The following is a 23457-nucleotide window of genomic DNA, read 5'->3' on the forward strand; positions in this document are numbered from 1 at the left end:
GACTCTGTGATATAAAATACCCTCTAATTTCCTGAGCTGGGCTGGGGCTCCCTGGAGAAGGCAGCGTCTGCCTGCTTGTCCCTCGCCTGCCTTCTGCATCCGTGTTCCAGGCTGCCGGCTGTTCCCTCCGGGAGGCAAGCTGGGAGCGTGGCATCTTCCCAGGCCACGGGGAGGGGGTCTGCCGGCTCTTTCGAAGAAGCCGATGGGAAGATCAGCATGGAGCAAGGGCTGGAGCCGTATTTCCTCCACTTTCCCTCCCTGCCCTTCCCTTCCCTCCCTCTCCCCTCCCCCAGCTGCAGGGAGCAGATGTGCCGCTTGTGTCAGCCCTGGCAGCCCCCTCTGCACATCCCAGCCGGGATCCTGCGGCAGCCAGAGAGCCTCGTCCCCTCCTCCCCCTCTTCCCGGCTTGGCCCCGTGTGGCTGGGGACGGCGTTGAATCATCCGCCCACTCTGCCTGCCTCCCCTGTAACCCTCCCTCCCTCCTTCCTCCCTCCTGCAGGTCTCTTTGTTGGAAAATTCAAGGCAGATGAGTGCCGGGGAGCGCTGGGCCCGCGGGCCAGGCAGTGAGCATGCAGCTTGGCCGCAGCACGTCGACCGGCCCTGGGGACAGGACCGGGGCCAGCGAGTGCCGGTTCTGATGGGCCGTGCTCTGTGCAGAGCAGCAATGCCAAGGGGGCTGAACCCATGCGGTCCTGGGCAAGGCTCGGGCTGCGGCAGAGGGATTTCCCTGATTACCATTCTCTGCTGTGTTGTGCCCAGTCCCCAGCAGAACTGTGAACACAGAAAAATTTGAAACTGAGCTGCCCTGATGGACGGGAGACTCAAAGCAGTCTCTTTGAAATAAGCCTTGGGCAGATGTTTTCCCTGGGCTGTGGTGACTCCTGCTAAAAGGAAGAGCTCTTAGAGAACTGAGAGAGCCGGATTTCCTTCTAGAGATGCTCTTGTGGGACTCTCTGACTCAAACCCCATCAGCTGGAGTGTCTTCCTACCATACACATGGGATGGTTTTCCCTTCCAGTGTATCCACAGGAAGGTTTCATCTCATGGCTGCCTCCCCAGTGCAACCGTGGAGGAGAAACGTGGCACCTCTCACAGCTCCCCCAGAGGCCGCGGCGCTGGTGGCTCTTGACGGGAACCTGCACTCTTGTTTGTGTGAGAAGTGTGGCTTGAAGAGAGCGGTGAGAGGTGGGGGAGAAAGGCTACAGCTCCCGGCTGAGGCTGGCGAGGAATGCAGAGCAGGAATAGCTGGGATGGAGCTGAGGGGTGACAGATGTGAGCAGGGTTGTGCAGATACTCCAGCTCAGCATGTGCCTGGCTCCAGCACTATCAGTTTTTGCTCTTTAGAGTCTAAATATGTAATCCATTGTGCTCTGGCATCTGGGTGATAAATAGTGATAAATAATGTAGTGGCTGGGGAAGGAGGGAGAAAACTGCTCTGGGGTGGAGCTGACCTTTGGGATGTCTGGGGCAGCAGTGGGGTAATAGGAGTGGTGAGGGACCATCCCTCAGGATAGAGGGATCTTGTTCTCCATCTGGTATTGCAGCTGAGGGTGGGCAGGGGGACTTGGTGGTTGATTTCCTCTGTCCCCGGAATAGTTAATTTGTGCTTAGTAGTTGGTCACCTTGACCCTGTGAGTATATCGCCCTATCACTTCACCCACAGGCAAGGCTCTGTGTCCCTGAGCAGGCAGCATGCAGCACTGAAAATTGGCTCTGCCTGAAGTACTCTCTAGGAATTGGATGAAGTCCAGCCTGTTGGCGACAGTATGAATGGATGCTAGTGCAGCCAGGCCAGGGTGCGTGTGTGTGTGTGCCCTTGGAAGTGAGGAGACAACTTGCCTGTGTTAGAAGGGGTTGATTTGGGCACTGAAGGGGATGGGTCCTGGGGTAGACTGCTTGTGTTTGACACTCATACTGTGCTGCAGGGGCTGACATGGGGTATGCTGAAGAAGCATTAAGGGATTTAATCCATCCTCACTGCTCCTTTCCTGTTTTTTCCTGCTTCTCCATCTGTGCAAGAGGAATTAACTCACATCCTGGGAGTGGATTAGACTGCTCAAAGCAAGTCCTCTTCATCTGTGCCTTGTCTGAAGATGAGTAGCATTTGTCCAGACCTATACTGGCTCTCCAGTTTGGGCAGGGATCCTGAATGCTGACTGCCAGCAAAGACATGGCAACGTGCTGCCTTTTACCCCACGCTGAGTGTGCTTGACACTGGAGCAACCAGCACGGCAGGCAGGGTGGAGCAAGCCGGCTCCCCGGGTTTTTGTCTTCCAGCATTGTTAATTTGCCTGTTGCTGATGCCTTGTGAGTGCTGGCAAGCCCTCCTGTCCTGTTTTCAGTGACGGTTTGGGCAGCTGTTGGCACACCAGCAGAGTACCTGTTTCTCCGAGCCCGAGAGTGCTGCGAATCGATGGCAGTTCCTGGACTGTGTGGCAGTCTGGGGCAATGGGTCACAGCTCTGCGGCCCACGCTTGCATCCTCTTCAATTCTCCGTGAGTTTGGGACTGGCTTGGGAACCCTTCAGAGCAGTTGGTGGGATCCCACCTCTATGTACCCTGTTACTTCCTTATAACTACTTTTTAACAGATAATTTCCCTTGGTTTCACAATTGCTCCTTTGTTCTTTTTCTGTTGGATTCTTTTCCCCCAAAACATTATTTATTCACTGTTTAGTTACAACATCATTTTTAAAGCACAGTATGTGTCAGGCTACCTTAGATACAGCTTGGAAGGGAAAATTATTGTCACAAACTACTTGTAAGATGTCATTGTGTTAAATAAAAGTGTTTAGAAGGTTGTCATTGAGCAGAAAGCAAAATGAACTTGTTAAAGCCTATTTTTTCATTAAATTTGATTTCTCAAAGATATTATAAATTGAATCTGGTGAATTTAAAAGCTGTTTTGATTGCAAACTCACTGTGGAAAAAGTCTGTAGGTGCCTAGTGATATTTAAAATAGGAAGGAAATTTTTTCTCTGAAGAAAACTGATGTTTTTACTGTTGGGGAAAATATTATCAGTGTTCCCTCCACTATGAACACTGATAATAATGTAGCTGTTTGTGTAATGCAGGAACAAGACATAGTGGCACAACTGTAAACTTGAAGTGATGTTGAAGCATTAATGTGTATAATTAAAAAGCAGCAGTAAGATTTGGGAGGCAGCATGTTTAATGTGTTTCACTTTCATTTGTCAGAAATCTCTGGCTTAGGTTGTGATTCTTTCAGATCATTATAAAGAGGTTTAAATTATGTATTTCTTTAGAAATAAGTGAACTAGTGGAAATATGTATCAGGTTTTTTGTCTGATTTCAACATGAATCAGAGGATGAAACATCTGTATGCGCACAGGAGAGCCTGTTTTGTCCTTGTCTTCTTCCCTCCAGCCTGCCAGCCATGGCTGTGGGCATAGGAGAGAGCTGCCAGTCCTCTCCCTGCTCCATCCCCAAGCCTGCACTGCCTGTTGCTGGGTGCAGACACACCCAAAGTCTCCTTTTCCTCTGGAGTCCTGGACCCAGCTCTGACTGCCTCCTCTCCCCTCTGCAGGGTGGTGAAAGAAGAGATCTCGGATGACAATGCCAAGCTTCCCTGCTTCAACGGCCGGGTGGTGTCATGGGTAAGCAAACCCCTTGGTTCGGTATCTCGCTGCCTGTTTCTGCCCTCTGAAAGCCACCATTTTGTTACATAGTGCTGAGGCACTGAGGCTGCACATGGGGTGTGCTGACTGCTGAAAAAGCCAATGAGCTGGATTACCACGCTCCAGTCCCTCAGCTGGAGAGGGGGCTGTGTGCTGGTTCCCCCGTGCTGGGGAAGACATGGGCTGCCTCTGTGGAGAGCTCATGGTAGCTGATTCCTGGCAGAGATGGTGGTCCCAGCCCATCCGCAGTGTAACCCGTGTGCCCCTATGGCAGGGTCAGCTTTCCAAGGAAAGTCCCGCTCCTGTGACTGGCTCAAAGAGCTTAAGTGACTTTAGTGCTGGTGAAGTGGACTGGATTTGACTGCCCTGAAGACTGAAGGTACTGCCTGGGCAGCTGCCAGACAAGCTTTGCCCTCCGTGCTGTGCCATGCACATGCTTTGTCCCCTGCCCGCATGCCTCCCTCTGCCAGTGAGGGGACCCTCTGTTTGTGGGGGAGAGGGTATTCAGTCTCTAGAGCCTGTCATCCCTTTTCCTTTCTGCTCAACTGCAATTTGTGCTGATGGGGGTGTGTGGATCTGTGCCAGGAGCAGAACCAAGACCCAAGTGCTTTTTTCCAGAGGCAGTGAAAATCCTCAGCGAATCGGGCTACATCAGTCCTACTATTTTTTTCTATCCTGCACCAAAGAGCTTGGCCTCAGCTGGTGGAGTGATAGTTTCAGGATGGAGGGCAGGGGTGATTTTTGGGATGCTGGTGGAGGAGCAGGGCTTAGGGTGGGCTACCTGTGTCCCACACTTGGAGGAGTGTTGGGCTCCCAGACAAAGAGCTGGCCGGACACCGGCTGTCCTCCCTCTAGTGGTTAGCAGGTCCTTTGAAAACAGCCTGTCCAGCTCTGCCACTGCTGCATCTGCCTGGAGATATCTCCCACCTCTCCCTTTCCAGCTGCCTTTTGTTTTCATCTGCTCTGTGGGGAGTTCTGGAGGTTCTGAACCCTCTCCACTGCTCTTTTTTTTTAAGCCGGGGAACTCTTCCTTGTGATCCACACATCCATGCAGCTGCTGGCTCTCCTTTGAGGGGCTCTCTGGTTGCTCAGTGTGAGTGGCACAGATCCTATGCAGCTCCATGTGGTGTGACCAGTGCAACATGCTGCTGCTCTTCTCGCAGGGAGCTTGTGCCTGGAGTTAGCACTGCTACTGGCTCTTGTGTGCAAAGGCTGATTGCATTGACAGAGACCTTTATGCATAGCTGATGATCTCTTTTTCTCTCTCTGCTGAGAGTCTTCTTGGCCATGGGTGGTTTGAGGGCTCTGGGGAGGGAGCACTTGCTTTGCTGCTTCTGCCAGACCGGCTGGGATGAGGCTATTTTAGGAACTTGTTAGTAATTTTAGCTAGAGGGAAAGATGGCAGCTTGGATCCAAATGAATATTTCCTGATAGTGCAAGAGGTAGGAAAAGTGTAGGATGGTTATCGAAACCTTCCCTGGAGGAAATCCCAGCCCTGGGAGTTTTAGAGGAAGGCAGCATCAGTCCTCCTGATTGGGAACACCCCCTCTCCTCACTGCTGTTTGACATCTGCCTTTGGCTGGTTCCTCTGTCTAGATCTATTTGCCTGGTTTTGCCTTGAGATCTTCAAGCATAGAGTATTACATGACTTTTCCCTAGGCCAGTGCTGGCCACTTGCAGCATCTCTTCTCTCCTGCCAGAGCATGGCTGCCAGAGCAGGGATGTGGCCCTCAGGGAGTGGGATGTGTCCTGGGAAGACTTGTCACCTGGGAAGGTGCTGGGAGCAGAGCTGGGCATTTGCCTGGGGCTTGCTGGAGGGAAGGAAGCTGAACCCAGTGTGAGACAAGAGCTGGTTAAACAGCTATGAGAGCAGGAGCTGTTGGGCTTGTCCTGGGGCTTGTGGGACATGCTCTGCAGCTTTTGACACCTCAGGGTGCTCTCTTCCCTGTCTGCTGCCTTGACTGTGGCTTTTTCAGGGCTGCTCTGTCTTCCTTGTTCCACCTGCATCCCTGTGTCTGGTCCCCATGCTTCCTTGGCAGCAGATTCTCTCTTGACTAATTATGTTCTCTGGGGTCCATTCTTCCCCCTTTATCATGGTTTCCCTAGTTCTCAAAGGTAGGCAGGGCAGCTCTGTGTTTCATCAGTGATGCTGGGAAACACTCAAGATGGGTGTAAACAGGCTGTATGTGCCTCCAGCACCTAGGTTGGCATCTTCTTCCTCCATGCAGATGTGGTCCCCTCACCAGCAACCAGCAGAGCTGCTTCAGCATTTACATGGGGCTTTAGGTTTTGGGCAGCAGCTATCAGCTCCTTTCCAGCCTATATTTCATGATCCTTCTGCACTGACCCACAGTGGGACATCCCTCATGTCTGTTCCATCAGCTCTCTCCTGTGCTGGCTGGTGACTTGGCAGGTGGTTCAGGTACACTGGCCCCTCTCCTGGTCTCCTTGCCTCTATGAGCTGGCTCCAGGCTGACCTACATCCTGTTTTGTCTGGGGCAGATGAAGGTACTGGGTCCTGCAGACCCTCCCTGAGGCTGGGAGAGAGCCAACCCCCCTGCTTCTTTATGCCATGCAGGGGACTGGCATAGGGCAAACATGAAAAACACATTGAAAGGTCCTTAAAGATGACAGACTGACTAGCCTGTCCCTGAGGACTCACCAAGAGGGGGCTTTTTCTGAGCCCGGTCACCTCTCTTTGGGGTTCCTCAATTTCTCTTGAAAGGCAGATGTTTTTTTTTATTTTCATGACTGGCCTTGTTGGCATTAATCCTGCTCATTGCAGCTGGAAAGTGAGGAGAGCTCAGACCTGGAGGGTGAGCTGGTGAGCACTTTCCATTGAGCTAGTTTGAGATGTCCTCTGTTTCATCCCACTGCTCAGCCTCCAAGGAGAGGCTCAGCCTCATTCCCACAGCCTTGAAATTGGTGTTTTATCTTAGAGCCAGAGGCACAGATGTAGATGTGCCTGGACACATGGCTGGTATAAAGAGTTCCTGGCATTTGACCCTTTCTGGAATTTCTGTGCTGCAGAAACTGTTGAGCCTCCCAGAGGATGGCTGGAGGTTGTTCTCAAGCCAGTTCACTGCACACAACCTGAGTTTGCAAAGTATATGTGCAAGCCAGAAAAAGAGCATGTTGGAGTCTATACCCCTGCTTCCATGGGCTGGGAAGGTCAGAGTCCTGTTGGGTCCCTTGTCTTGGAGGCAAAGGTGTAGGGGGCTGATGAAATTGAGGAAAGACTGGCAGCTGCCTCTTCTGATGTGAGAAGAACTGAGGAATCCAATTCTTGCTACAAGACATGTGCTAAAAGTTACCTGAGTGTGAAAATTGTTCAATGTGGGTATGCAGATGATGTCAAAGTCTCCAAGCAGGGCTGTCAGCTACCCTGACTTCACTGCTGGGTCAGGAATTCCTGAGCCACAAATAGCCAGAGTCTGGGAAGGCAGTGAGATGGAATGTTGCTACATGCTTGGCCTGTTCCATACACACTCCTGGGCATCTGCTGTTGTCCACCATCGGAGATGAAATCCTGGGCCAGGCAGGCTTTTGGCGAGCTCAGTTGGCCACTCTTGTAAACGTTTTCTCAGCACCTCAGCCATTTCATTCCTTGTCTCTCATCCTTCCAGCTGGTGTCTGCAGAGGGTTCCCATTCAGATGCTGGCTCAGTCTGTGCCGATAACCAAACAGAGCTGCCACCCTCCATGGAGCGCACGGGGGGAATTGGAGACTCCAGGCCCCCCTCTTTCCAGTAAGTTACCTGGACACCTATCCTGATTTCTGAGGGACCCACAGTGACTTTGTTGTAAATCCAGACAGAGGCTGGGACACTCCTACCCAAATTGGCAAGGATCACAGCCAGCTAGAGGGGAGGAGGATGGGGCTGCGAGCAGATTAGAAGTGGAGCTGCATTATTCAGCAAGCAGGGGCATGCTGAAAATAATGCAGGGAAGTTGGCAAATAGCTGGCACAGCCTCCCCCAGGCTTTTGTCGTGCACTTGTAAATGTGCACCACGACCACTGCTTCTGTCCCTCAAGGAGAAAGCTGATGAGTAAAGGCTTGCACTGACCAGCACAGAGGCAGCAAGAGCCTTTTTAAGTGTTCTCTGTTTGACGTTTTTGTTCCTTTTATCTCATCATAGCCCTAACACTGGGGGGAGTCGGGAAAATTTGGACAATGAGACAGAGACAGACTCAGTGGTGTCATCTCAAAGGGAACGACCTCGTCGGAAAGATGGGCCTGAGCATGGTGAGTGTTGGTAACATGGAAAGAGCTCTTAGAGCATGGCTGGGGCATGGTAGGGGTGCCAGCTCCATACATGGGGCAGCTCTGTCTGCTCTGTGGAACATGCCCAGCTCTGAAGGGCTGTTTGGTGATCTATGGCCATAGTCTCACATTGGAGGCAGGAGCTAAGACCTGTGTTGCATCAGGGCTTGGTTTTGAGAGCTCTGGGGACAAAGATGTCTCCTGTAGATGCATCAGGACCAGGAAACAGCAGTGCTTCCAGCCTTAGTAGAAAAGCAGAATATGGTGTAGCCTTGCCACTCCTTGCTGCTCCTGGCACTGCTGGTGAAACAGCTGCAAGTCTTCCATGAGTTCAGCAGCATTGTTCCTAGTGGCCCATCAGCCTCTTCCCCATCCTGTAATGATAGAGGAGGTATCCTACAGAAGATGGATCTGATCACAGAGTGGACTCAGAGCTGGCTGGCACTAGATAGGATTGTCAGATGGCCAGAGTCATTCTGAGAAGGTTGCAGTGAGCTCTGCAGAGGGGAAGGGGTGGTTTCCCTGTGACTTGTCTTAAGCACACTGAGTCTTGTCTTTTTGTAGCACCCAGGGTAAATGGGACAGTCAAAGGGGAGCGCCGTCGAGACCTGGGTGGGTACGAGAGCTCCTCTACGCTTATGAGCAGTGAACTGGAAACCACCAGCTTCTTCGACTCAGATGAAGATGACTCCACCAGCAGGTAGGAGAACTTAGGTCCTGGAGGAGCAGTAGCTTCCCCTTGCCTCCCAGCCCAGAGATGTGGGAGAAAATCCTGAGTTCCATAGTCCTTGTTTAGACCTACCTCAATCTCAAGTCTCACGCAGCAGCCCCCTCTGCTCTTGTCTGTCCCTTGTGTACATGTTCTGCCCTGCAGTTCTTTATTCCCTGTGTCATTTTTGTAGCTTTCTTGCTGACAGAGCCACCACCCTGGCAGCAGAAGAGCTGACTCTCACTTTTACCTCTAGGTTTAGCAGTTCAACAGAGCAAAGCAGTGCTTCCCGTCTAATGAGGAGGCACAAGCGACGCCGGCGGAAACAGAAGGCTCCACGCATTGAGCGGGTAACCTAGGGGCTGGGTGTCCTGGGGAGGGTGATACAGGGCCAGGTGGGCTGCCTAGTGGAACTCTTCACTTAGTGCTCCTGGGCTGAGCAAGGTTTTGTCAGTTTGCTGTGGGCACAGCAGAGGATGGGTGGCATCCAAGTGGTGAGACTGCATAAAGTACTGTTAACCCTTCCCAAACAATGCAGTGTCAAGAGCTGGGACTATAAACCTTGTCCTGACTGTGGAGAGGTCATAAGAACAGTGGCTGATGCCCTCTGGCTCTGCAAAGTTCCTAGCATAAGGCTGGAGTTGTGGGTGGTGTCTGTGGTGCCACAGGGAGCACACGTGGAGAGAGCTGGGGCTGGGCATGTTGTTGAGGCACAGGAGGACATGTTGTGTTTCACTTATGTTGCAGTCATCGTCCTTCAGCAGCATCACAGACTCCACCATGTCCCTGAACATCATCACAGTCACACTGAACATGGGTGAGTGGGAGGTGTGCATGAAGCCTGTAATCCTTCCAGAGGGAGGTTGGGTGGTGGAGAGGGAAATGGGGAGGGGCAAAGAGAGCGCATATGGGGAGTGGTGAGGAGATAGGCTCTGTAGGGTGATGGCTTGTCCTGAAGTACTGGTCTCTCAAGAGTTTTTGTGTGTTAGGACATCTGTCTGGGACAGGGGTGCAGGTCACTATAATTAGCACATGGTATGACTGAGGTTATGGCTGCTTCTACTGTTGGTTTATGATGTCTTCTCTTCTCTTTCACTCCCTGCAGAGAAATACAACTTTCTGGGCATTTCCATTGTGGGACAGAGTAATGAGCGTGGGGATGGAGGCATTTATATTGGCTCTATCATGAAGGGCGGTGCTGTGGCAGCTGATGGCAGGATTGAGCCAGGAGACATGCTCTTGCAGGTACTTCACACCCACATACCATCTTAAGGCCTGGGAAAGCAGTAAGAAAAGACCCAGAAGCCTCCCTGCTCACATTGCAGGCTAAACCTAGGAAGCTGCTCTTGGAAGAGGGAAGCTGAGTCACTGCCGAGCTGAGTGGGGAGCTCAGCCTCTGGTCACATTTCTGGGACTCACCTCTTTGCATTGTTTGCAGGTAAATGACATCAACTTTGAGAACATGAGCAACGATGATGCTGTGCGGGTGCTGCGGGAGATTGTGCATAAGCCAGGGTGAGTACTCGGGTTGTTCCTTACGTCCATGGGCAGCTGTATGGTATTTGCTTGGGGTGTATGAGTCGTGTTTTCCAACCACTTCTGCCAGCAGCTCTGCAGAAACTCAGAGCTTCTATCTTTAGTGTTGCTCTGATTCCTGGATTTTCAAGCCCAAAGCAAGAATTGCAGCCAACAGAGTGATGGTGAATTAGGATCTCTAGCCCTTTTCTGTCAGGATCCCTCCTCATCAGTGACCCTCAGTGGGGTCATGTCTCTGGGTCACATCACTTTGTCCATGTGACTAAGGAAATCCATAGTTAGAGGAGGACAAGGGTGCATTACTGATAGCTTCCTTCTGTCTCACAGAAGAGAGACAGCATACAGCATCCATCCATCATGCAGGGTTCTAAGTCTCAACTTTTTGTTCCAGGCCCATCACCCTGACGGTTGCCAAGTGCTGGGATCCCAGCCCCCGGGGCTGCTTCTCGTTACCCAGGAGTAAGTGGATAGCTGACCCACCCTTAACGCTGGTGCCTAGCTCATGTGAGAGCCCTGCCTTAAGCACTTACTTGGTTGTTGTCTTGTTCCTCCCCTGTCTGTGTGACTCCATATGGCACTGAATTGGGGTTTGAGGGGGTTTCAGTTCTCCTATTAGGAGGCTGCTTTGTCCTATTCCCAGGCCAAAATGCCCATATAAGCCCAGCCCTCCTTCCCACATCACGCTGGGGACGCGTTTCACTGGGGCGGGGGGGTCACTTGCTCGGGGCGCCAGAGGAAAGAGAAACCCCCCTTGAGCTATAGGGGGATCTCTCCCTCTGCACCTCTCCTGCTGACCCTCCCTCTCTTCTTTCTCTCCCAGTTGCTCCCCAGCGGATCTGGGCTGGGCCAGACTCTCCATGCTCCGATCCGGGTGAGTCCCGGCAGATGATGGGATGGAATGGGCTGTGCTGAGTCCCTGTCCCTCCCCAGAGGTTTTTTGATGCGGAAATAATTTCTTGTAGCTAGTGACTGACTCTTTCTTCACTGCAGGTGAGCCCATCCGGCCCATTGACCCGGCTGCCTGGGTGTCTCACACAGCAGCAATGACTGGCACCTACCCAGCGTACGGTATGAGTCCATCCATGAGCACAATCACTTCCACCAGCTCCTCCATCACCAGCTCCATCCCAGAGACTGAACGTAAGTCCTTGTGCCTCTGTGCTCCACCCACTGCACAGCTTTCTCACCTTCACTGTGCTGTAAAGGGAGCAATACATCTGCCTGGGGACAGCTGGGATGGCAAGGTCTGCTCTGCCAGGGAGCTAAGAGGAAGGCAGCTTTCACCAGGCAGGTGCTTGGAGCAGTGAGAGTTCTGGATGGGTGAATTAATACCACATTTTTCAGACTTCCACATAAGGGGAGTAGAAGAGCCTGGGTGTAATCAAGGAGCTGTGGGAGATGCAGAGAAAAGGCTTAGAGCAGTTAGGAGTTCATGGCTGAGACTGCGGGGCCAGAGGGAGTCAGCTTGTCCCTGAAACAATTGCCCTCCCAGAAGCAGATAAGTCAGGATGGAGGCAACTGGGAGCAAAATGCTTTGCAATGTGGCAAAGCACAGGGCTCTTCTGATTGCTTTCTGAAGATTTTGGTTGATTCTAGTACACGGAGCCCTGAAGCAAAAGTCTAGAGAACTGGGGCTAAAAGTTGGGAATTTGATGTAAATTTGCATGGAGCAGAGAATTCCCTTGCTGGGCTGTGTGGGCTCATTTGGCAGCCTTTGGATCTCAGCTGCTTGGGACTGGTTGAAAGGAAGGTGACTCTATCCTGGGTTTTGTGCAAGGTGAAATGGCTGACATGGGGAGGATAACATTGGAAGGCTGGAAGGGGGTTTACACAGCATGTGCCTCAAGGCCGCCTGCGATGTATTGTTCCCTGGCCCATTGCTCCTGTGTTTAGTGCTTGTGTAGCCCTGTTGTCTTTTCTGTCCCCTCTCATCTCTGTCTCCCTTCCTTTCGTCCACATCACAGGCCTCGATGACTTTCACCTGTCCATCCACAGCGACATGGCCACCATTGTCAAAGCCATGGCCTCACCAGAGTCTGGCCTGGAGGTGCGTGACCGCATGTGGCTGAAGATCACCATCCCCAATGCCTTCATTGGTAAGAAACTGCTGCTTGCAGGAGTGGGAGGGGGTGGGGAAAGCGTGGTCTGTTTTGCAAGCAGATGCCCAAGGGAGCATATGTCACCATAAACTGTTGGTCAGGCCAGAATCATAAATTGGACTTTTGGTTGTGCAGTTCCTTTTTACCTTTTCTTGGCTCCAGTGTGACCCAGTGTCTCAAGGGCCACTGTCTGCCTCTCTGTTGCTGTATTTAACTCTGATGTTTGGTGGCAGGCTCGGATGTGGTGGATTGGCTCTATCACCACGTGGAGGGCTTTACAGACCGTCGTGAATCCCGCAAATATGCCAGCAATCTGCTGAAGGCTGGCTACATCCGACACACTGTGAACAAGATCACCTTCTCGGAGCAATGCTATTACATCTTCGGGGACCTTTGTGGAAGTATGGCACTTGGTGTGGGTGGGAAGGAGAGCATGGAGGGGGGTTGAGGTCCTGCAGAGCCCTGCTAGCACTGTGGGGACATAGCTACTGCCGTTGTCATCAGGCTGGGCCTCTTGTTCTAAAGCTGAAAAATGAGACTGTCACCTACTGTGTGATCTCTCCTGGGCAGCCAGAGCAGAGTTTCAGTTTTTACTGACTTTGTCTCCAGGCTCTGAACTTCCAGTGCTGACAAGGGGTGGTGCTAAAACAACTGGGTTCTGTTCAGACAGGAGTGGGGGGGAAATAATTGTCATGGAGAGCTGTAGCTCTGATGTGGCCCTTTCCCACCAAGGGAAAGGGAAAGCTGGTCTCTGTATTAGAGTGGCAGCTTGGACTTGCACAGCCTGGCCTTGGTACAGCCAGGAAGCACAGATGGTTGCATTGACTAGCAGGGAGGGTTTCAGGCAGGGAGGCTTTCAGCTTCTTGCATCGTCTTGCATACCTCATCTTTGTCCATCAGCAAAGGTGGACAGAGAGCTTATTCATCACATGTGGTAGTCTTTCAGCTTGGAGTACCCTCTCTTCTCTGATTTCTTGCAGACATGGCTAATCTGTCTCTTCATGACCATGATGGCTCCAGCGGTGCCTCTGATCAGGACACTTTGGCTCCGCTTCCCCACCCAGGAGCTGCGCCCTGGCCTATGGCTTTCCCATATCAGTATCCACCACCTCATCCATACAACCCCCACCCTGGCTTCCCTGACCCAGGCTACAGCTATGGAGGGGGCAGTGCGGGCAGCCAGCACAGTGAAGGTGAGTGAGAAAGATTGAAATACACTTGCAGGTGTGCTTAGGCAAGGCCCTGTGTGGGGGGGGAGCCAGGTCAAAAGCCATCTCAGAAGGGCTGTGGGATTCAGAGTTGAAAGGAGACCACAGACTGTGCTGGTGGAGGGCTGTGCTGCAGTGTGCTGTAATCCTTTCTTGATGAGAGGAACTAGGCTTCCTGACTTGTCTGAGCTGTCACCTAACCTCGCCTCACATGTTTCACAGGGAGCCGAAGCAGCGGTTCCAATCGCAGCGGCAGCGAGAGGAGGAAGGAGAGGGAGAAGACCGGGGAGTCTAAGTCAGGCGGCAGCGGGAGCGAGTCAGACCACACCACGAGGAGCAGCATGCGGCGTGAGCGCGCGGCCAGCGAGCGCTCGGTGCCGGCCAGCCAGCACAGCCAGCGTAGCCAGCACTCTCTGGCTCACAGCATCCGCAGCCACCACAGCCAGCAGTCCTATGGGCCTCCCGGCCTCCCCCCTCTCTTCAGCCCCCCCATGTTGCTGATGCCTCCACCGCCTTCAGCCATGGGGCCCCCTGGGGCGCCACCAGGCCGTGACCTGGCCTCTGTGCCCCCTGAACTGACAGCCAGTAGACAGTCCTTCCGAATGGCCATGGGCAACCCCAGTGAGTTCTTTGTGGATGTAATGTGAAGCGCCCGTACCCTGTCTGTCTGCTGCCCTTCCTTCCCCCCTCCATCCCCGTCGTTTGTCTCCTAGGACCAGCCCTGGCTTCACTCCTTGTTTTTTGATTTTTTTTTTTTAATTCTTTTTTTTTTTTTTTTTTTTTTTTGGTCTTGATAAGGAAAAGAAAAAAAGGGAAAAAAAATAAATGGAACTAAACCTTGATTCTAATCCCTCTTCGAGCGGGGTGGACGGGCCTGGCAGGCCTGCTGGGTGCTGCCAGCACATCCCACCACCAGACTTGTGTATTGCCAATGGTAATTCCTTTCTATCCTCCTCTCTAACCCCATTAATCTGCATCCGTCCCAGCGCCCTGTGCTGCTTGCCCGTGTGTCGCTGCTGCCCAGTCCTTTCACCCTAAACATCTGTTCTTTCTTTTCACCCTTTTGTGTTTCTTCTATCAAGCAGCAAAGACTTACGGGGTGTTTGACTTTCTCTGAGCCTGCCGCCTGTGGGGGGGAGAGCTGGAGCGTGGCGTGGCCCGACAGCAGGACACGGAGCTCCACGGGCGCTGGGCACACGTGGCGCTGAAGATGGCTTCTGTCCTCCCCCTCGCGGAAGACACCCTGCCCTTCCCGCAGCCCTGAGAGGGGAGCAGGGACCAGCCTTATAGATGCATTTTAAATCCCATTGTAGTTGCCTTTTGGCTAATGCATGAATGTTCCAGGGCTTCAGTGCCTCCGGGTGGCGGAGAGGTGATGCGGCTTGCCTCCTTCTTCTTGCCCACACATAGGGCCAGGTCCAAGCCTGGCTCTTGCCCCATCACAGGACCATCCTTCACCTTGCTGGGCTGTGAGGTTCAGGGCTAGGGCTGTGCCTCTGCATTCAGCCCAGAGTCATGTTGGGTGCCTGCACACAGTCCTGCATGACTCAGGGCTCCGTGCTCTCTCTTGGGTACTGGGCCAGGTCCTGCTTCCTCTGTCCTGTTCTTTGCCCTCCTGACGGAAACATTCTGCTAGCAGTCCCATTTGTAGGGGCTGTCCCATGCCTGGTGCTGCTGGTGGGAGCTGTGGCCACCTCCCTCCTCCTGTGGCACTGCTGCTCAGCACTGTGATAATTTCAAGGGCCTGGATGGAGTCAGAGGTGAGGGAGGGGCACAACTGGTTCACCTTCACTGTTGGGAGTCTGCTGTATTTGCCTTATGAAGGGTCAGAGTCTGCTTCCCTCTCTGGCTAGTGCCACGAGTGCTGCTGGCCTTGCTGCTGGGAGGGATGAGTCTCTGGGTCAAAACTGGGACAGCCCCGCTCCCTCTGGGCTGTGAATCAACACGAGTTCTTCAGGGAGAGAGGCTGCAGCCTGAACGTGGCCTCTGGGCTCAGCGCCTGCAGATGTGTCAAGACAGTTGAGTCCTTTTGCTCTGATGCTCTCTGCCTCTTTCCCTTCCTCTTTGGGTACTCAGAAATGTGCCCTGGGCTGGGGGCAGCCCTGTCCAGGGCCAACCACGGTACAGTACAGACATGCTGACCCTGCTCCTGTTGGTGCTAGCGTCACGGTGCTCTCTCCTACTGCCACGCTCGGGCTTCTCTGCAAGCATTGCCTCCTTTTGTCTTTTTCATGTTTGCAGTATTTGTATGCTGGAGATGAAATGTATTTTCCTTCTCTGGGGTCTGCGTTGCCCCTGTAACACCACTGCCAGCTCTAAAGTGTCATCAGTTCATCTCGCTGTGACTCCCCTTCTCTCACCCAGTGCCCACTCTGACATCCTGTCCCTCCCTTCATCTTGGCACCAGCAAGATGTCCCTTGTATCCCCTCTCCTGCCTCCCTAGACACTGCTCATGCCCTTGCCCTACCCTGCCCGCTGGGTTTTATAAAAACAAAACCAACCTCCTTGTTTTTATTTATAAACATAGTTTTATTGGACTTCTGCCTTGTGTTTGTTTTGTTTTGTTTTGTTTTCCCCCAGCCTCATCTTTTCTGTCCTGCTCTGCAGCAGGGTCCTCGTGGGATCACGGCACCCTGTGCCTATTTTCCAGCTGCTTCTTCCCGGGGTGCAGGGGGCTGCTGCAGCTTAATTCCGTGCCGGTGTCAGTGCCTCGGCAGCGGTGCCCGGACAAGGAGCGGGTGAGCCCCGCGGGGCGTGTGCGGAGGGCAAGTGCCCTGGGCAGCCGTGGGAGTCAGCACAGCGACTTCAGGCCTCTATACGGGGAGCGAACCTACCTATGCGCACCCCTGTGCCTTACGGGCGGGCCCGGAGGAGGGAGGCCCTGCACCTGCAGCCCCAGCACTGCCGCTCGCCCCACGCATGGCCAAGGTGGCCGCTCCGCCTCCTCACGCTCTGGACTACAACTCTCCGCACCGCAGGACTACAACTCCCAGCAGTCATCGCGCGACGCTTTCTGTGCCGCCCCAGCCTGGCTCCCCGCCCCGCCTCCCGGCGTGGCGCATGCACCGTGGCGGCGGGGCGTGGGCGGGGCATGCGCGGCGGCGTCTCTGCAGTGATAGGGGGGGCGCGGAGGGACGGGGGGGCGGCAGCCGCCATCTTGGGCGCTGGGCAGTGAGCGGCGGCGGGCAGCGGCAGGTGAGGTGCCTCGGGCAGTTTTCTGGCCCTCTCCAGGGCGGGGTGTGCAGCTCGTTTCCCTTCCCTGGGCGGCTTCCTGCGGCGGGGCTATCTCTGCGAACGCGCCCATGCGGTGGCCGAGCTGCCGCGGGTGGCTGTTCCCTCGGAGCTCGCCAAGGGCGGGGGTCCGCGGGCCTACCCTGCGGGGCGCGGCCCTGACAGTCTTGGCGGGGATCCTCCTGCGGGGCAAGGTCCCCCCCAGTGGCTGTCCTTGAGGAGAGGCGCGGAGGTGCCCCGAAGGTGGGCTGCGCCTTGCGGAGCCGTGTGGGAGGGAAGCGGGGCTCCCCCGGGAGGGCTCTGCCTCAGCTCCCGGTAAGGGGGTGTTGGGCGGACCCCAACACGGACGGAGCTGGCTCATCCGCTCGCACTTTGCTTAGGGGTGAGGGAGCTCATTAATGAGTTGTGTTAATTACTTCTCTGTCTGGAATACCTGGGGTAGCAGCCCTGCGGTGCTGAATTGGAAGAGGGTGGGGATAGGGTGAAGCCCTGTCTGTCACAGGACGCCCAGTGATGTGGTCTGTCAGCTGAGCAAAGGTCTCGTAGTCGGATCGGGCAGGAACTTCTCCTAAAATTATTTACCTGTACTACTGATACCAACGTGATTTCGGTAGGTCATGGCTTGCAGCCTTTGGTTTCTTCCCTGTAAAATCTTCTGAAGCGCAGCATAACGCTGCTGGTGTTAAACTGCTTGTGCCGAGGCTTAAGGGAGGCTTTTATCCAACTTCTCTTCTAGATGCATTTCTACTTTCATCCTTCCCTGGGCTAGCATTTTGGGTTCAGTAAAGATGCAGGAAATGCAGCCGGTGCGTATCATCCTGTGCAGTTAATTTCTCTCCCCAGTAAGAGATGAGTTGCTGTTGATCTAGTCCTCTCCCCATCAGCTGTGTGATTCCATGATCTCTCTTCTGCTTGCCTTAGTATGACAAAGCTACTGTCAAGCTTTAGCCTCAGGCTGCCAAAATCTGAGCCTGGAACTTTCCCAGATAGGTGAGTCTGGATGGCTTCTGCAGCTTGGAAGCCTGGGTATTACAGGTTTCAAACTGCATATGGGATCGTGATTGTCATGTTGGGCAATGGTTGCCTGAACACCATCAGAGCTGTACTACTTATTCCTATTGTAAAAGCTATGTTTGTCCCAGTGAATTTTGCTTGTAGGGACAATCTAATCTGATGAGATACTGCCAAACTGCCTGCTTCCATATTTTCTCTGTCAGAAGGGAGGCATCATTTCTCTTCTGTAGGGAGCGCCCTGTTACTGACATCTAGTGACAAAGTTACCTGATGTTCTTTGCCCAAACTGGATATATTTTCTTCTAGGAAGACAGTTTGAGATATTAAAAGGTATTATAGCTGGCTTCCTCCTCCTCGGCACAGTTCTGGGCTGTAAAGTGTTGGTTCCCGAGGCTGTGAAGGGTTACATCTTGAGTTCTTTGAAGCACAGATGACTGGAAATGCACTCTAGTTTGATAGTATCTCAGTTTTTATTATCAAATGGGAACAATCACTAAACAAAACGGGCTTTGTAAAGAAACTTCCTGTGACCCTAGTTAAACTTTCCTTGCCTCATCCTTGTACCATGCAATAATAAAGCCAAGACTGTCTTTTGCAGCGCAACATCTTGCACTGGTTTTCTGGGCTTATACTACTAAAGACATTTAGAGTATTTAAAGGCCCTTCATAGAGTTATCTGGAGAATGGACAGAAGTACAGCCTAGGGTGCCAGAATATAATTGGTCTGTATGGCAGAGTGAGCTTAATTTTTTTAGTGAATGACCTTCAGAGTCAAAAGTTACTAGCAAGCCATATATTATTTTGATCAAAACAGAGGTTGCCAGCTAAGCTAATAGCTTGCAGGCTGAGGGATAGAGTAGAAGTTGATCCAGACTTAAAAATTACCTCGGAAAAGCTGGCAGAAATGGAAGGCATTGGGGCTGTTCATATAAGGTTGGATTAAAAATAAAGTGGAGAGATGTGTTCAGCCCTGTTCCTGTAATGCTTTACTAGTCTGAGGGAGCTTCTTGTGTCAGTCTTTATCTCCTGGTACTCTTAAGACTGGCTGTGTGCAGCATGGCATGCAAAAGTAGACTGTAGGAGAGCCTAGTAAGAGTTGAATGTGCCTCTCTCCCTGCCCAGTGGAATGGGGATTTATGGGATTTGCTTTAAAATAGAACAGTTTCTCTGAAACTGGGTTTATCTCAGTAGCTTTTCAGCTCACAGTATGCCTCTTAATTAAATTATGCAGCCTGTCTTCTTCAGGATAAAGTGATTGCAGCTGCAGTTGTTTAAAACCAAGTGCAACCCATGACCCCCTGGAAAGTGGCTAAATCAGCCCTCTAAGCAAAGCTTAGATGCTCAGATTAGCTGGTGAGGTGATGACATTGTTGTAAGCCTTAAGGCTTTTGGTTTGGTAATGGCTAGCTCTAGTCTGAAAGGACTGGTTTTCTGAATAACTGCAGTTTGCCAAAGCAGTTTGACTAATCCCCCCCTGCTTCAACTGTTGTCACTTGTCCAAGATCAGACTGATATCTGAAATGCAGAAATTGTTACAGTTGGTGATTGACCCTCCTTCCTCTGGGTGAGAGCTGCATGCAGTACCTCTCCTGGTTTCTTCCTGGATGAAAACTCTAGCAGCTAATGTACCTTGAACAGCTTAGTTAGATAAGCTCATTAATGCTCAGAAGTCTTTCTTACTGTTAAGTCAGAACCCAAACTTTCTTTTAATAGACCACTAAAAGGGTTGGTTGATTTACACCTGCTTATGAACTGATTTGTGATGGCTCTTTCCTAGATGAGCTGTGTAGATTAGAGATACAAGCATTCCTATTTTCGTTCAAACTAAGTGATGTGTGTGCGTACTATTGGAAACTTATAGCCCAGTAATGAGTGTGACAAAGCCCAGAAAAGCTGGGTCTCATTACTGATTGTCTTGTGTTTGTTCATACCTATACTTGATGGCACAGGAAACTCTGAAGCTCACAGCTTGTCTCTCAGTGGGGCTGTGGCCAAAATGGCTTCACAGATCAGCAAGAGTTCCCCTCAGCTCTGCTGATTGTTCAGTGTCTTAGTTGAAGGTAACTGGCAGACCATTCCGTATGTTTATTTTCACCACCTGAAATGCTAAACCTCTTTTCAGGGGAGGTATCTCTGTAGTGAGAACAGCACTTGTACAGCTGGCTTAGGGAAATACAGCTGATACCACAGATGTGTTCTGAAATGAGCAGACAAATGGACTGTGTGCTATCAGGATGCCACCAGTGCTCACTAAACACTGAGGCTGCTGGTCCTTGGGTCGTAATGTAGAACTATGACTGTGTTGTTAGAGGCAGCTTAAGAACTGCTGCCCCTGCAGTCAGGCAGCTCCTGTGCACCACTGCACCTCTGGGGAGGGAACATGGAGGGTTTGCTGAGTGAACCTGCCATGAAAGCAGCCACAAGAGCTCAGCAGCATCTGTCTGTATGAACTTAGACAAACTGGTGTGGGAGGATACAGACAACTCTGTTTGCTGAGCCAAAAATACCAATATATCTCAAAAATTATGATGGGTCCAGTGCTGTTAGGCTGTAGGATTATTGCTAACGATATGTTTCCTTCAGACAGCACTTTATTCTTTTAGGGCTGGATCAAGCATCTTCTCTTACCTGGATGTGAAGCTGTATTTACTGTAGCCATGTTGTCACTCACCTCTGCAGGAAACTGGCTCGCAATTCACTGTTTTTCCTAAGCAATGAATTTGAGCAGATCAATGGTGGGGTTTTTTTGTTGGTTTGATTTGTTTTTTGGTTTTTTTACCTCTCCTTTTTTGTTCCTTTTTTTCTTTTTTTCCCGATTTCATATGTGCAAATGCAGTTACAGAAGGCAAGACAACTGTGTCCCAGAGTTTGTGGTGCAGGCTGAAGTAAGTGCTGTTCCTGCTGATACAGGGAAAGATAAATGCTCTGTGTAGTGTCACCTGAAAGACGTCAGGTTATGGAACAAATATGTTGGAGAAAACTTGTTTGAATGTTTGTGTATCTGGGACTTGGACTACAATTCAGGCTGGCTTTCATATCCTAATGAACTGTGGTATTACAGTGGAGACTTGTTACTCGTGATGTTGTGGCTTCTCAAGGAGAGAGACTAATGCTGTAGAATTGGTACTGTTTGTTGTGGTGTTTTTGGAAGAGCTGCTGCAGATACAAGCAAACTATTGCAGAGGGAGCAAGCTAGGCATGTTCATCTATATCCTTAAGTCTGCTTTGTTTATACCAAGAAAGCTCCATGCTGTGTGTTGTTCATTTTCCTACTGTTATGTTAGGCCCAAATCCATAAACAGGCAGTGGAAGCAGGAGGCAGGCTGGGCTCTTACATGCTGCAGGAGGGATCTGCTGAGTCTCCACTCACTAAATGCATATTCAGTGTATCATTTCACTAGGTAGAAACACTTGTTACATCCCAGAATACATAGTTACTGGCAGTCTAGCAACAGGATCCTGCTGCCTGGGCCTGTGCTCCTCACAACACCCACGTTTTCCAAGTGTGGCACGATGTAGGTCTGAGAGAACAAAGTCTGGCTTTTGGAGAACCACCCATCTTTAGGTCAGACCCAGTAAACACAGTGTTTTCCATTGCTGATAGAATCAGTGGTCAAAAGCAGTGGTTTTGAGATACTATGCTTTATTGCATCATTATCTTTCTCAGGACTCCCTTGATTATGGGCTGCAGCTGATCATCTAATTTACCACAGTGGTTTGAAAGGGAGTTGCTGCCTAATGCACATCTACTGCATAGCATGAGCAGAGGTCTGATTTGAGATGAGTATGATCAGTTCTCTTAAGAAGGTGCAGACTACCATGTCTGTCATTGTTGGTCCAGCTAATCCCACTGCTTTTCAGTTACATAACAGCTGAAATGAATTCAAATCCTCACCCCAGCATTTCCTTTTTATAAACGTTCTTTTTTTGTAGCTGGCTGTCTTACTGGTGTAATTTTTCCCCAGTTGCTAAAGGTGTATCTTGATGCTCTCATTTTGCACTTGAGTGAAAAGGTGTTTCTGTATAGCCTTAACTACCAGTAGGTTTGTAAGCACGTATATGTGTAAGTATATGGTCTGCCTGATGCTCATGATTCTTTTCCTTTCTATTTACCAGTTGAAATAGAAGTATATGGGAATGTGAGTGCTTGGCAGCACAGAAAAGTGTAGTGGCCTTAGGTATTTGTAGAAACACCATTCAGATGTCAGATCTCACTCCTACCTCAGGAGCTAGCTGCTTCAAGAATGCAGAGGATATTGGAAGAGGACTTGTTCCTAAATCAAGGTGATTAGTCACCATCTGGTGTGAGTTCAGTATACACACTCATCTTCTCTGTACTTTAGCTGAGAATAAAACCATTTCTGCTCTAACTGGAAAACAAGGCTGCAGCTAGCAGTGTGGGGTGGGTTGCCATATGTTCAAGCTAGTGAAACAGAGCAGAGCTGCAAAGCTCTGAAAATGCGATTCATGGATCATTAACCCAAAGTCTTCAGCTAGCCATCTTGGTTTCCAGGCACTTAGTGATGGACAGTTGAAAGAGCAGTTGGCTTTGCTCTTAAACTATGTCTTGCAATGAGCTACTAGCCTGAGGAAACTCAAAAACAGTGTAGAGCAAGTTCCCTAGAAAAGGCTGACAGTGGAGAGGAATATAATGAGTCATTGAAAGCTGATTGAGCAATGCTGGGGAGGTTTCTGAGTCATGTCGCTTATGCACAGCGAGCAAATGAACCCATCTCCTGTGGTGGATTTCTTATTCTTGGGCCTTCTGATTCCAGCAGCCATGAGTCACTGAATGTCAGTCTCAAATTAATCTGAGCCCTGTTTCCTGCAGTTCTTAACCATGATAAGCACTCAGATATTGCATTTTCAAAGCTGATCTGAAAAGAATATTATTCACCACTTTAAAAACATGTGGAAATCATACCAAGAACTGTACCACTATGAAGCTCATTCTGGTTGCAGTGCAACCTTGAAATGCCTGAAATGAATATCTGTGAAACATGTACTGAAACACAAATGGCAAGCAAAACAAAGCAGGCTTATTTTCATTGCAGCTCTCTTCAAGAGGGAACACTGTAATCTTAAAGAGCTATTCTTCTTGCTAAGCTTTAAGCAACTTTCTTTTGCATGCTGCCCTTTGTGTAAGTTTCCTCTCATCTGTTGATATATCCCTGGGCTAGTCATTTCACCTCTTGAGTTCCCAGCTGTGTGGCCACACTCAGGTTTGGTGATGGAAGTAACTCAGTAGTGAGGAGGGAGTGTGGTCCCTCTGATCTTGTGTCTGGAAGGGATGTAATGCAGGGCTTGAGCAGAATATTGGGATGTTGTTGGTGTTCCCTGAATTTCTGTGGTGGGCAAACTTGGTGAAGGCTGACTGAGAGAACAGCACTATACCAAGCCAAGCTTGCTGGAAGCTGTGTTGTTCCTCTTGTGCTGTCTATATTTGTGATGTTTGGACCTCTTCAGGATGCTGGACTGCAGAAGTCAAGCAGAGCAAGGAAGATAAGCTTATAATTGTTTTAAATACTTTGTGCACTTAATGTCTTTGGTCACTGATATCATTTAGGTGGGAGTACAGCCAAAGATTTATACTGCATGTGTCCTTCAGCTGCAACAGAGACCTGATGGATAGCTGGTACAGTTGAGTTTGTCATCTAAAACTGGTTCCTTGTATTCACTGTCCTTTCCCTAAGTGACTGCTTGGTACCTGGAAACACTTCACCAATTGTCTGACACAAATAGAGGTAAATTTTACTTAA

General features: G+C 50.9%; 2 protein-coding genes across 7 annotated transcripts in view; both read left to right on the forward strand.

Annotated features, from left to right (window-relative positions):
• DVL3 (dishevelled segment polarity protein 3) overlaps positions 1–15981 on the forward strand; it is a 32316-nt gene extending 16335 nt beyond the window's left edge. The window contains exons 2-17 of one of the 5 annotated variants that reach the window (XM_030456402.1): positions 3546–3615; positions 7263–7384; positions 7776–7882; positions 8465–8600; positions 8866–8959; positions 9357–9426; positions 9715–9854; positions 10048–10124; positions 10537–10649; positions 10966–11016; positions 11136–11285; positions 12110–12241; positions 12478–12645; positions 13225–13437; positions 13675–14073; positions 14538–15981. In XM_030456402.1, the coding sequence (XP_030312262.1) occupies positions 3546–3615; positions 7263–7384; positions 7776–7882; positions 8465–8600; positions 8866–8959; positions 9357–9426; positions 9715–9854; positions 10048–10124; positions 10537–10649; positions 10966–11016; positions 11136–11285; positions 12110–12241; positions 12478–12645; positions 13225–13437; positions 13675–14073; positions 14538–14569 (2074 nt within the window). In that variant the 3' untranslated portion in view covers positions 14570–15981. Of the gene's footprint in view, positions 1–3545; positions 3616–7262; positions 7385–7775; positions 7883–8464; positions 8601–8865; positions 8960–9356; positions 9427–9714; positions 9855–10047; positions 10125–10536; positions 10650–10965; positions 11017–11135; positions 11286–12109; positions 12242–12477; positions 12646–13224; positions 13438–13674; positions 14295–14537 lie in introns of those variants that run through there. The other 4 variants (XM_030456404.1, XM_030456405.1, XM_030456403.1 and 1 more) reach the window with 4 other exon arrangements.
• A 588-nt stretch (positions 15982–16569) lies between these two features.
• The window catches only part of AP2M1 (adaptor related protein complex 2 subunit mu 1), a 28299-nt gene continuing 21411 nt past the window's right edge, over positions 16570–23457 (forward strand). For both annotated transcript variants that reach the window (XM_030455897.1, XM_030455898.1), the window contains exon 1: positions 16570–16648. The gene's annotated coding sequence lies outside the window, so the exon portion shown is untranslated. The remainder of the gene's footprint in view (positions 16649–23457) is intronic.

Source organism: Calypte anna, chromosome 9, assembly GCF_003957555.1.
Source record: "Calypte anna isolate BGI_N300 chromosome 9, bCalAnn1_v1.p, whole genome shotgun sequence".
In the NCBI taxonomy this organism is placed as follows: domain Eukaryota; kingdom Metazoa; phylum Chordata; class Aves; order Apodiformes; family Trochilidae; genus Calypte; species Calypte anna.